We start from the raw sequence: 14,682 nt of genomic DNA on the forward strand, positions 1-14,682 counted from the left end.
CCGCAGCTGCCATGTCTCTTACTATGAAACAATGTGTCCCATTCAATCAATATTAACTGAAGATGAAAGTTTTGGATCATCACTTTTGAAATCTGCTATTTGAAAAGTGAAATCAATTGCAGCTGAGACATGTCATTTTAATAGACAACAAAATTTAATAAAAAATCATCTTTTGGCAAAACAACACAAAGCAGGATACTGTTGTCATATCAGCAGTAATTTCCATGATTAATAATTGACAAATGTAATATCAGTTTTAAATTCATAAACACAGGTATGGTTCTACCTGTCCGTCAAACAGGCAGCAGCTACACTCTCTGTCAGTTTACACCCACAAGCACCCTGCACAACCAGCATTGTGATACTCTAAAAATAGCTTATATTGTTATCAGAGTTCTTAAGCATACTAACTTGTTTTATGCCTCATAAGTCTCATAGATTTTCTTCTGTGCTAGTATTCTTCTGTTGATTATCACATGCTTCAAACAAATTTAAATGATTGTATATGGCACCATTAAGTTTAATTTTCATGTTATTCATATTTATTTGTTGTAAACACTCTTGATCATCTGCTTGTTTACTAAAAATAAATGTCGTGTGACTAGGTCCTCCCATCAGGTAGACCGTTCACTGGGTGGAAGGCTTTCAGTTTGACGCCACTTTGGCGACTTGCGCGTTGATGGGGATGAAATAATGATGATTAGGACAACACAACACCCAGTCCCTGAGCGGAGAAAATCTCCAACCCAGCCGGGAATCGAACCTGGGCCCTTAGGATTGACATTCTGTCACGCTGACCTCTCAGCTACCTGTGGTTACTGCTTGTTTACCCTGTACTATGTATATTTAACAATACTGACCGGTAAGCTACATAGGCTTTGCGTAGCCTAACTAAAGTCCACAAGTGGCTTTTCACATTATACAGATGTCTGACTAATAAGCAAATGCATGAGATCATAACTCAATGTAACGATAACCTAATTATTCATATTAACTACAGTATTTGCTATACATCTTGATGGCTCAACCGTAACTGGCTGACTAGCTGAAGTCGTTGGGTGCTTGGTTACCGACTGACTATAGCTTTGTGCATGATGCCTGTTTAAAGATGCACATAGGACAGAAATAACAAAATGTTAAAATACACAGCTATTAAAAGAAGATTGAATTTTCCTGTATTCATTTTATTCATGTGAACATATAAAATTAATGCAGCAGAAGTGGAAAATGCCACTGTCTTTTAATAAATTCATTGCTGTGGTGCCTGCTATGAAGAAAACAGAACAAACCTATTACATTCAGATATTAATGAAAAAGACAAAAACATAAAAAATGATTGAACCCATTAGTCAAAGTTAGTATCTAGTTGTACTACTATATGGATGTTCATGAACTGGTACAAATAATCGTTCTGTCTTGTGGAGCAGAAGTTTTGGTATGCATTTGAATCTACAAGAGAGTGTCAAGAATTTTCTGGAAACTTAAATTTTCTGTTTTGAATGCACATTTCATAAATTAACTTATTATTTTAGGAAAATTATAATTTGTTTGAATCGGAAAAAGTAATAACCCAGCAGCTCTTGTTCCAGCTGCACTAGAGTGAGGTACAGTATTAATTCGTGAATTATTTGTATTAGCCTAAAATAGAAGTGACTTATTTTCCATTACCTGTGTCTTTAGTATTGTAGTATAATTTGTAAGTTTTTTGCATGTTTGTCTGATTGAGTCTAGCTGTTCTAACCAAAACAAACAAATGCCTGAGGGGGGGGGGGGGGGGGGAGGGGGGGGCTATAGGTAGTGCAACTATACACTCACAGCTATTAAAACACTAAGTTGTGCCTAGTTATCACAGCCTAGTGTTTTAATAACTCTGAGTGTATAGTTGCACCCCCAGGCATTTGTTTGTTTTGGTTAGAACAGCTATACTCAATCAGAGCACTCAGTAAGCTGGCAGCTGTTGTTGCAGCAGGACCACAGGGTAGTTCAGTGTTCATTTGTGAATTATCGTATGAGCTCCATTGTAGCCACAGATGTGGAACAGAGAGGACGTCCCTGTAGCTGTACCAGTTTGTCTGACACATAGTAATTTTGTCTAGTTTCTGTTTCTCATACACTTCACCAAGGAAATGAATTTGCAGCTATGTATTTTACTCTGTAGACTAGTGTTTACTGACTGTCTCTGAGTTTTTTGTGAACTTTAGTGCATATCTTGGTGTGTGGCAACTTTCTACAGTAGATCTGGCTGCCAGAACTACTGCGTCATGTGACTTCATTTAAATCTAATGTCAGTGCACAATGTGTAGTTTGGGTCATTGCTTTAGAGTCTGTATATTTATTTCCTGTAGTATCTTTTGTGTAAAGAGAGTTTCTAGTAAAAAGTATCTGTTGATACATCTGTTTCCCATAGAGAAATTTATTTCTGTTTTAAGAGCTTGTGGATCATGTAATCTTATGCTATAGTGAGAACTGTCCAGAGTAGATTTTAGTGTCTGTTTATTCTCCTCAATCATACTTCGTGGTCACTGAAACCTCAAAAGTGTCACAGTTGGGTAATTTTCACTCTTGTGGGGGGTCTATTTGTCCTTTCCCAGTTACTCCTGACTTCTTTTTTGTATTTTTTGAGATTTTATTCTGTACAATATGATTAGGGACTGTGCTTATTGTGGAGGACTCAAAGATAATTGGCTGCTGTCTGTAAACAACTGGAAGCTGCATTGACCACAGTCAGCAGGCTTCTGGGTACTGCTCAAATCTGCAGCAAAATCAAGGCATCAGTGACAAGTGGTGGACAGCAGTGGGTTCACATGACACTGGCCAGAAGGCGAAAGAGACAGTGGGCCACACGGTTGGCTCCTTATGCCTTAGCAACAGGTACCAGGTGCTACCCAGTGCTGATAATCCTCCTAAGCAAGAATAGGATATCTCTCCTGTTGGGCCAGCAGCCAATTTTTTTGCCCAGTCCAGACAAGTGCAAAGGGCGGGTATGCTAGTCACTGGGAGCTCCAGTGCTAGGTGGGTAGTGGAACCCCTCAATGAAATAGCAGGCAGGGTGGGAAAGAATGTCAGTGTGTACTTGGTTTGTTGGGGGGGGGGGGGGAGGGGGGGCCTCTCATCCGAGTTGTGGAGGAGGCTCTGCTGGCAGCTGTCAAGCACACTGGGGGCAATTGGCTGCAAATATTGATGCAGGTCAGCATGAATAACACCTATTGCTTGTTGGACTCTGAGGCCATCCACAGTTCCTTTCAGCATATGGATGATGTGGTGAAGGCAACTAGCATTACACGTGGGGCGCAGGCTAAGCTCACTATTTGTAGCATTTTACCCAAGGTTGATCATTATCCTTGGGTTCAGAGCAGAGTGAAAGATATAAACCAGATGCTCAGCCAATTCTCAGCCTCCACTGTTGGATGGACAACTGTAGGGCTCTCTTTAATAGGTCAGTGGTGCATTACATACAGGAAATAGCAACCTGGATAGTGTATTACATGTAGAGTGCAAATTATTATTTTGTTTCTTTTTCAAAGGATAGGAGACGCTCTCCCCTTGGGATTGGAGGCAAAATCAATGATACATTAGCCAGAATGTTCCCAGAGAATGCTCATCCCTGCACATCAGATATAGAATAGCTTAATATGATATTAGTAAATTGCAGGAGCATCCAAGGAAACTTCCCAGAATCAGAGTTGTTTATTGAAGATTATGACACACATATAGTATAAGGAACAAAGAGTTGCTTGAAACTGGAGGTGAATAACTTAACCTACATCCACATCTGTACTCTGCAAGTCACTGTGAAGTGCATGGCAGAGCATATATCCCATTATACCAGTTGTTAGGGTCTCTTCCCATTCCATTCAAATATGGAACAGGGGAAGAACAATTGTTTAAATGTATCAATGCATGCTGCAATTAATCTAATCTTGTCCTTACAATCCCTATGTCAGAAATATATGGGGGGTTGTAGTATATTCCTAGAGTCATCAATTAAAGCCAGTTTTTGAAACTTTCTAAGTAGGCTTTCTAAGGATAGTTTATGCCTCTCTTCAAGGGTCTGCCAGTTCAGTTTTCTCAGCATCTCTGAAACACCCTCACATGATTGAAACAAACCTGTGACAATTCATGCTGCCCATTTCTGTATAATTCCAATATTCTCTATTAGTCACATTTGGTGCAGGTCCCAGAGACTTGAGCAAGTTTCTAGAATGGGTCACACGAGTGGTTTGTAAGCAATCTCCTTTGTAGACTGATTGAATTGCCCAGTATTCTACCAATAAACTGGAATCTGCCACCTGCTTTACCTATGTCGAAACCCATAAGATCATTCCATTTCATATCCCTACAAAGTGTTACATCCAGGTGTTTGTATGAGCTGTCTGATTGCAACTGTTACTTGTTGATTTTGTAGTCATACAATACTACATTTTTTGTTTTGTGAAATGTGAGGTTTTACATTTATCTTTGTGCCACTTAAAGTCTGAGGTTACTATTAATATTGTCTACAAAGGCATTAATATACAACATCAAGAGCAAGGATTCCAGCTCACTTCTGGGGAACACACCCAAACTTATTGCTACATCTGACAGTAACTCTCCATTCAGTATAACTTGCTTCACCCTTTCTACCAAGAAATCCTCAATCCAGTCACAGATTTCACTTGATACACCTTAATGATTATACCTTTCACAATAAGCTATGCTTGTGCTATGCTGTGTGTTACTGAGTCAGTTGCGTTTTGGAAATCAAGAAATACTGCATATACTAGACAGCTTTGATCCAAAGCTTTCAGTATGTCGTGTAAGAAAAGTGGGAGTTGGGTATCACATTATCGATGTTTTCAGAATCCATGCTGGTTGGCTTGGAGATAATTCTGTTTGAGATACCTCATTATGTTTGAGCTCAGAATACATACTAAAACTCTACAACAAATTGATGTCAAGGATATTGGACACTTTTTTTTTCTTTTTTTTTTTTTTTCAAGTGATATACAATAGCTTGTAATTACAAGGGGGGCTAACTCAGCCACATGTTCAGTAAAGAATGTAATAGGGATTCCATTGGGCTCTGGAGCTTTGTTCAAGTTTAACAACTTCAGCTGTTTCCCAATACAAATTACACTAACACTTATTTAACTTATCTTTTCAGTGGTACAAGGATTAAACTGGGGTAGTTCTCCAGGGTTTTCCTTTCTAAAGAAACATTTGAAAATGGAGTTACGTCTTTCCACTTTTGCTTCCCTGACCTCAATTTCAGTTCATGTCTCATTTGTGAGTGAGTAGACACTAACTTTGATGCCTTTACATATGACCAAAATTTCTTCATGTTTTGTGAAAGATCATTTCCAGCATTCAACAATGGTAGTCATTGAAGGTTTCACACATTGCTCTCTTGACAACTAAATGTGTGTCATTCAGCATCTCTCTAGCTACAGTCCTATGCTTTGTTTTACATCTATTAGGCAGTAGTTTCTGCTTCTTTAAAATTTCTCTATTCCGACGTTATACCATGGAGGGTACCTATAATTATGAACTATTACAATGGCATTTTGATGAGAGCATACTGTTTATGCTTCTAAGTTGTAACTGAATTGACTTAATACCAAATAATAATCAGATATCAGTGTTTCATTGTTATGTTTTGAAGATTGTTTCACTAACATTTTAATTGTGCTAACTTTATATATTTATGAGGCAATAAAAATATTTTTGCAAATGGAAATTGGTTTTCCTTTTGTTACAGTTGACTTAGATAACATAAATCCAATGTACCAGTATTCTCTGGTATGGTTTGTCAATTTGTTCAAAGTAGCAATTGATAACACAGAAAAAGAGTTTGAAATAGAAAAATGGCTTGCGTCACTCACTAGAAATTTTACATATTCACTGTATGTTAATATATGCCGCAGTCTCTTTGAAAAGGTATGTTACTGATTTGTATTTATTTTAGTTAACAGTAACAAACATGGACTACTTTTAAAAATAAGATTTGTGTTCCAGGACAAACTGCTGTTCTCACTCTTATTAACTGTGAATTTGCTTCGAAACAAAAATGAGTTGGACAATGCAGAATGGATGTTTTTTCTCACTGGTGGTGTGGGATTGGACAACCCCTATCCAAATCCTGCTAAATGGCTTCCACAGAAATCATGGGATGAGCTGTGTAGACTTAATGATCTCCCAAACTTTAAGGTCAGTCACAAAACTTAAAGTATTTTTATTATATAAAATAATGGAAAGTCCAGTTTGAATATCAACAACTATTATGACAAGCAATCAAACCTCAAGCACTGCTATCTCAGGCTGTTCTGGCCAGAATGCACCTGTCTCAGTTCTAACAGCAGCAGCAATCTGGAGCTGGGCAGACAATGGGGAGGGATAGCAGGGTACTGGTGGGGAAAAGGAGTCACTACTACTTGGCAGAGTGTGCAGTGACTGTATGGTGACAGGAGAAGGCTGCCAGGTGCAACATCAGGAGTCTGTATGGGAATGGGGTGGGGGGCATGGGGGGGGGGGGGGGGGGAGGAGGAGGACAAGAAGCAGAGCAGAGAAAAAGACTTGTGGTACATGTGTTTCTACAGAAAGTTGCACACAATGAAGATGTTGGGATGCTAATTTGAAGGAGGTGATTGGACATAGGGGGATAGAAACTGTTGGGTGGAGGGTGTGGGTACAGCAGATTACCGTAAATTGAGGTCAGGTTGATTTCGTGAGCATAGAGTATGCTGTAAGGATAACTGCTATTTGTGCAGTTCACAAAAACTGGTGGTGGAGGGGAGTGGAGGGGAGGCTCCAGACGGCCTGGTTTATCAAGCAGCAATGGAAATTAAGGGTGTTATGTTCAGCTGCATGTTGTGTGACGAGGTGGTGCATTTTGCTTTAGCCCAGTCATACCCATATAAAAAGCTGTGCAATAATTGCAACAGAGCTGATATATGACATGGCTGCTTTCACAGACAGCCCAGCCTCTAGGAAGTGTTAGGAGGGTGGATTAAGCGGGTTTTGTACATGGGTCTTCCATAGGGATATGATCCCTCTGGCAAGCTTTTGCGATTTGGAGTAATATGGGGATGTTGTGGAAGTTTGGTGGAACCCTACTTTAGAAGTGGTGGGAAGTATCTTGGGCAGGAATTTCCACATTTCAGGGCATGGTGATAGGTAATTAAAGCTCTGATGAAGAATGTGGTTCAGTTGTTCCAGTCTGGGATGGTATTGATTGATGAGGAGGGACTCCTTTGTTGATGGTTCGTATATGTCTACACCCACATCTACATCTATACTCTGCAAACCACTACGTGGAGTATGGCATAGAGTAGGTCCCATTGTGCCAGTTATTAGGGATTCTTCCTGTTCCACTCATACATGGAGCATATGAAGAATGATTGTTTGAATGCCTATGTGCATACAGTAATTATTCTATTCTTACCCTCACCATCCCTGTGTGAGTGATACATAGGAGGTTGTCATATATTTCTAGAGTAATCATTTAAAGCCAGTTCTTGAAAAATTGTTAACAGACTTTCTCCAGATAGTTTATGTCTATCTTCAAGAGTCTTCCAGCTCATTGCCTTCAGCATGTCTGTGACTCTCCCATGGATTAAACAATCTGTGACCATTCATGCTGTTCTTCTCCGTATATGTTCAATATCCCCTGTTGGTCCTATCTGGTACAGGTCCCAGACACTTGAGCAGTATTCAAGAATGGTCGCACAAGTGATTTGTAAGCAGTCTCTTTTGTAGATGGAGTGCACTTGCTGAGTATTCTACCAATAAACCAAAGTCTACCATCAGCTTCACCCTTGATTGATCCTATGTGATCGTTCCATTTCATATCCCTACAAAGTGTTACACCCAGGTATTTGTATAAGTTGGCCAATTCTAACAGTGACTCATTAATATTGTAGTCTTACAATAATACATTTTTTTCATTTTGTAAACTGCAAAATTTTACATTTCTGAAAATTTGGAGCAAGTTGCTAATCTCCACACAACTTTGAAATCTTTTCAAGATCTGACTGAATATTTATGCTGTTTCATTCAGGTGGCACTTTAGTATAGATAACTGCATCATCTGCAAAACACATGATTCTACTATTGATATTTTCTGCAAGAGCATTAATACACAACATGAAGAGCAAGGGTCCCACCACACTTCCCTTGGGCACATCCAAAGTTACTTCTATATATGATAATGACTCCCCATCCAAGAAAACATACTGCTTCCTCCATACCAAAGTTCATTTGATACCACTTACCATATTTTTGACAATAAGCATAGGTGTGGTACTGAGTCAAATACTTTTTGGAAATCAAGAAATACTGCATTTATCTGATTACCTTGATCCAATGCTGTCAGTATGTCATGTGAAAAAAAGTGCAAGTTGGGTTTCACATGAGCGATGTTTTTGAAATCCATTCTGGTTGGCATTGAGGGAGTCATTCCATTCAAGCTACCTCATTATGTTTGAGCTCAGAATATGTTCTTAGATTCTACAACAAATCAATGTCAAGGACTGTAGTTTTGTAGATCACTTTTATTACCCATCTTGTAGATGGACGTGACCTGTGCCTTTTACAAGAACTGGGCATAGTCTTTTGTTTGAGGGATCTACAATAGATTAGAGTTAGAAGAGGAGTTAACTCAGCTAAAAATTCAGTATAGAATGTGACAGGGATCCCATCAGACCCTGGGGCTGTGTTCAGTTTTAACGATTTCAACTGTTTCTAACACAACTGACTCTAATACTTATTTCGTTCACCTTTTCAGGAGTATGAGGATTAAATGGGTGCAATTCTCCTGGTTTACCTTTGTAAAAACATTTGAATATGATGTTAAGAATTTCAGCTGTTGCTTTGTTACCCTCAATTTTAGTTCCTATCTCATTCGCTAGGGACTAGACAATAAGTTTGGTGCCACTAACAGCCTTTACATACAACCAGAATTTCTTTGTTTTCTATGAAAGATTACTTGACAATATTCTACTACAGTAGCCAATTGCATTACTCTCATTACAGCCAAATGTGTTTCATTCAGCATCTCTGTATCAATAGCTCTACACTTGGTTTTACACCTGTTATGCAGTAATCTGTTTTGTTTAGAAGATTCTTTATAGTAACTGTGTACCACAAAGTTTCTCTCTCATTATGAAGTGTTTTACTGGGTACTTATCTATCCAGTGCATGATTAACTATTCTTTTAAACTTGAGCTCCACTACATGCTCCTGCCCTTTGCTGAAGATTTCAAGTTCCTGATTGAGATATGACACTACCAATTTTTTTTATCTTGTTTACTGAACATATATATCTTTCTGCTTGTTTTAGTTGTCATTCATACTTTGTTAATCGTTGTTGCCACAACTGCACCTTGGTTACTGATACCAGTTTTTATGTGGACATCTTTTAAGATGTCAGGTCTATTTGTTGCCATTGGATCCATTATATTTCCCTCATGGGTGGGGATGGATTGTGGGTGTGTGGGGATTTGGCACAGGAAATCTATTTGTTTATTGGGTCTGGGCAATAATACCTGTCTGAAAAATCCTTTTTTAAACCTTCAGCTTACTGTGCAAGGGAGCATTTGCCACTGCAGATATGGCATCACTGGGTGATGAGACCATACGGGAGGGATTTTTTGGTGTTGAAGGGATGCTAGGTGTAGAAATACAGGTACTATTAGTGGTTGCCGTGTTTAATGTGGACAGAGGTGTGGATGGAGCCACCAGAGTGGAGGAGATCAACGTCCAGGAAGGTGGCACATCAGGCTGAGGAGGACCATGTGAAGCAGATGGCAGAGAATGTTTTGCGGCTGCGATGGAATAATGATAAGGTGTCTTGGCCCAGGGACAAGATCATGAAGATATCAATGAACATGAACCAGACTAGGGGTTTGGGATTTTTGGAGGCTAGGAATATTTCCTCTAGATGGCCTATAAACGGGTTAGCACAGGAGGGTGCCAAATGGTTGGCTGTAGCTGTGCCACAGGTTTGTTTGTATACCTTCCCTTCACAGCAAAAGTAGTTGTGTGTTAGCATGAAGTTAGTAAGGTATATAAACAATGAGGTTGTGAGTTTGGAGTCTGAAGGATGTTGGGAATAGTAGTGTTTAATGGCTGCAAGACTGTGGGCATGAGGGATGTTGGTCTATAGGGAAGTGGTGTCAACAGTGACTAGTAGGGATTCAGGAAGTAAAGGGGTGGGGATGGTGGAGAGTCAGTGAATGATATGATTGGTATCTTTGACATGGGATGCTAGATTTCTGGCAGTTGATGGGAGGTGTTGGTCACTAAGGGTTGAAATTCCTGCAGTGTGAGCACAATAAGAAGCTATAAGGGGGCATCCAGGATTATTGGGTTGTGGATTTTGGTAAGCTTGTAGAAGTTTGGTGTGCGGGTTGTCTTGGGGATGAGGAGAGAGGTTCTTGGAAGAGTGTAAGGCAGGGATTGTAGGTTGTGTTGGACTTCTGGTGTGGTTGACTTTGTAGCTGGAGGAGTCAGACAATTGCCACAGGTTTTCTATCAGGTAGTCATTGCAATTCACCACAGTGATGGTGGAACTTTTTGTCTCCAAGTATGATGATTTGGTTGGTATCTGTTTTGTGGCTGTGTATGGCTGTGATTTCTTCTGATGAAAGATTAGTGTTCTTAGGAAGGGACTTGGGGAAGAATGCTGAGGCCAAGTTGAAGGCAAGGAATTTCTGGATTGTGACCAGGGGTAATTAAGTGGGGGGGGGGGGGGGGGGGGGGGGAGACACGGAGTGGATGGTGGTATGAACTGTGAAAGGCAGGGTTCAATTTTGGGCTCAGGTTGGTGGCAAAGAAATGTTTTTATTGTAGGGATCAGGAGAGGAGAGTAGATATTTGACAGGTATAATATGGTTAAGTGGTTAAAAATTTGGTTGGGGTAGGCTGTAGGTGAGGTCTTTGCAGAGGACTGAAACTTCTTTGGAGCAGAGGACCTTAACAACATCCTAGTGCATTCCAATACCACTCACAGTCCAAACACCTTGCCACAGGAATCATATCCTCAGGTGCAAGACCTGCCCAACACCCCCCACCACTTTCTATTTCAGTCCTGTCAAAGGATTTTCCTACACCGTCAGAGGCTGGACCACCTGTGGAAGCAGGCATTTCATATACCAGTTCTGCTGCAATCATTGCATAGATTTTTATATTGATGTGACTGCCAACCAGCTGTCCGCCAGGATGAATGGGCACTGCCAGTTGTGGTCAAGAGCAAAGTGGACCACTCTGCTGCACACCAGGCAGCTGAATGCAACATTTCAATTGTTGCTTCATAACCTGGGCCATCTGGATCCTCCCCTACACCATTTTCTGAACTGTGCATGTTGCACACTCTGCCAAGCAGTGCTGACATCCCCCACCCCTCCACACCTGTAGCCTAGTACCATACTATCCCACCCCCTTCCCTGGGTTGCGCAGCGTGTGTTGAACCTGACACTGCTGCATTCTGGATGAAGTGGCCAGAGATCGCAGGCATGTGTGCATGAGGCTTGCTTGCTTGTGTGAATGTGTCTGTTTGTTTTTCTTCCTGAAAAAGGCTTTGGGCAAAAGCTCAATTTGTAACAGTCTTTTTGTTGTGCCTGTTTGCTGCTCCTTGTAACATCTTTAAGGCAAGTAGCAATGGCGTAATCTTGTTGCTTATTTGTAGGTTTTTTCCTGTTCCACTAGCGTATGGTTCGCGGGAAGAACGACTGCCGTGCACGCTCGAATATCTCTAATTTTACATTCGTGATCTCCTCGGGAGGTATAAGTAGGGGGAAGCAATATATTCGATACCTCATCCAGAAACGCACCCTCTCGAAACCTGGATAGCAAGCTACACTGCGATGCAGAGCGCCTCTCTTGCAGAGTCTGCCACTTGAGTTTGCTAAACATCTCCGTAACACTATCACGCTTACCAAATAACCCTGTGACGAAATGCACCACTCTTCTTTCGATATACTCTATCTCCTCTGTCAACCCGATCTGGTACGGATCCCACACTGATGAGCAATATTCAAGTATAGGTCGAACGAGTGTTTTGTGAGCCACCTCTTTTGTTGATGGACTAAATTTTCTAAGGACTCTCCCAATGAATCTCAACCTGGTACCTGCCTTACCAACAATTAATTTTATATGATCATTCCACTTCAAATCATTCTGAATGCATACTCACAGATATTTTACAGAAATAACTGCTACCAGTGTTTGTCCCGCTATCATATAATCATACAATAAAGGATCCTTCTTTCTATGTATTCGCAATACATTACATTTCTCTATGTTAAGGGTCAGTTGCCACTCCCTGCACCAAGTGCCTATCCACTGCAGATCTTCCTGCATTTCGCTACAATTTTCTAATGCTGCAACTTCTCTGTATACTACAGCATCATCCTTGAAAAGCCGCATGGAACTTCCGACACTATCTACTATCTAGCCACATTAAAGACTTTCTCTCCTCACTTGTAGCAACAAATACAACTTCATTGCTAACCCTGCAACATATTTTTGAAGTTTATTTTTCTGCATTACTGGTATGCCACAAAATGTCATTAAACCTCCTGTTGTTGAATGTCTAGTCAAGTTTTCATCTGCCTGATCAGCATAGCTATAAGCTTCTACAGCAAAACATATTATTTTGATAAACTGAATTCCATCATCAGCTGTGCCTTTCAGATAGTGAAGAATGTGTTTAATCAATTTAAGATGAATCTGAGTAGGTGAGTCTTGTAGCTTTGAATCAACATTGACAGTGTAAGCTAGATTTGGACATGGTTCCATCGTTAAATATGTGTTACTGCACATAATTTCTTGGTTACTGTCTGTATCAGTATCTGACAGTGAATTGCCAGGTATCTGTGCTGGTTCAGCTGGTAATTGTATTGGATTTGCATTCATCATGCCATACCTTGCCAGCACTCTTTGCATATACAGTCTGATTAATCTTCACACAGATTTCAAATCTTAGGATTTGAAGGCCAAGATACACTTTACTTATCACAATATCAAACTCTTCTTGTAATTGTTTCGTGTAGCTATAAAAAGTCACCAGATCCCATTATCAGGCTATCCACATGCAATAAAATGATTAAATTCTCATCAAAATAATGCATGGGAAAGCTCTACTCTCCCTAAACTTGGCTTCTTAAGATTTTCTTTCAAACACTTGTGGCATTCCTTTCCAAAGCCCTCATATCAGCCTCTGTAAATTGTCCTGTAGATCTGCTATTTGCCTCTTAGTCTGAATCTGACTCAGGTCTTGTGCCAACAATATCATCTGACCTTGCACGACTGCTTGTGTATTTTTATGTTTTTGCTGGCTCACCATTTTGTGGGCCTCCTGTGTATTTGTTACAAAACTAACTAGACCACAGGACACCAAGATGCCACACAAAAAAAGCTTTATTCCTTTATTGACATAGTTTCATGAACTGTTAAAAGAATCAATTACAAAGAGTAATAATCATTCAAGGAGTAAACAAAGAAGATAAAAAAATGTACTGCGTGCAATTTAGTCTGCCAGTGGCACTGCCCAGTCAGCCCCCTGCAGTAGAGCAGAGCTCCTGGGACGTATGGATACTTTATTTTTCCGGCCTGTTCTGGTGTGGGTTATACACATTTCTGGCTTCTCCTTTGGTGTTGTCTGATATGTTGATGGCAATGTGATCCCTGCTTGTGCTGTATCCTCTTTGGTCCATTCCACCATGGTGGGTGTGAATTTGTTCTGCTGCTCATGCACAATTACATCATCTGCCAGGAGCATCAACACGAGCTTTACCCATTCTAGTGGCCAGGATGATTGTGCACTTGGTGCAGTGGTGACGCCATGTGTGGGGACTCAGTGGACCAGTGGCAGTAAGAGAGAGGGGGACTGAGAACAGGGGAATGTCTGCCCTGTGCTCCAGTGATTGGGAGGCATCAGGCAGCCACTGTCAGACACCAGTTTAGGGTCCAGGATGGGCAGCAGCTCTGTCTCAACATCTTGAACACCCACCAGCGCATCAGGGGAAGGAACCTCCATAGCACCCAGCCCCTGGGATGGGGTGGCGCTTGCAGGAGGCCCTTCAAGAGTGTCCACTGCAACTGTGGTGGGTCTTTGTTGCACTAACGGCTTAACTAATTCTGATATCAGAAGAGTGGCACTGTTCCAGCGTCATTGAAAATCTCCACTGGGCTCTGGCTGTGGAGTGGGATAATCCTGTAGATGCTAAGGAACAGAGGTAATACCATATCGGCAGCGGTTCTGCCAAGCAGTTTGCCAATTGTGTCTTAAATGTTCCCAGCATATGTTCAACCTAGCTATTTGATTGGGGGTGAATTGGTTTGGACAATTTAAAAACAATGCCTAGGCAAACTGTGGGCCATTATCGAAGATGATGATCTTCGGGAATCCTTTGATCGCTTTAGGGTTGACAAAATAGCTTCTGCTGAGGTGGAGTGCATGCGCATGATACATGGCTAATTTGACAGTGCATCCAACATTACTAACCACCTGGAATGACTAATAGGACTCGCAAAATTGATGTGGATGCTGGCTCATGGCTGATCTGGGAGAGGGCCTCAGAGCAAAAGCTTGTGAGGAGGGCCATTTGCTTCCTGATGCTCAGCACACTGTTTGCATCCACAGAGAACCTTCTCTATTGCTGGAGCAATGTGAGGCCAGTAGACAAAACGCTTTGCTATGATTTT

The 14,682-nt window shown here is 40.9% G+C and overlaps 1 protein-coding gene across 1 annotated transcript in view; it reads left to right on the forward strand.

Moving 5' to 3' along the window:
- Positions 1-14,682, forward strand: part of LOC126161364 (dynein axonemal heavy chain 7) — a 1,035,864-nt gene that overhangs the window by 800,863 nt on the left and 220,319 nt on the right. Inside the window, exons 49-50 of the mRNA XM_049917134.1 lie at positions 5,738-5,916; positions 5,995-6,186. Coding sequence (XP_049773091.1) covers positions 5,738-5,916; positions 5,995-6,186 — 371 coding nt within the window. The remainder of the gene's footprint in view (positions 1-5,737; positions 5,917-5,994; positions 6,187-14,682) is intronic.

Source organism: Schistocerca cancellata, chromosome 2 (genome assembly GCF_023864275.1).
Source record: "Schistocerca cancellata isolate TAMUIC-IGC-003103 chromosome 2, iqSchCanc2.1, whole genome shotgun sequence".
Taxonomy (NCBI): domain Eukaryota; kingdom Metazoa; phylum Arthropoda; class Insecta; order Orthoptera; family Acrididae; genus Schistocerca; species Schistocerca cancellata.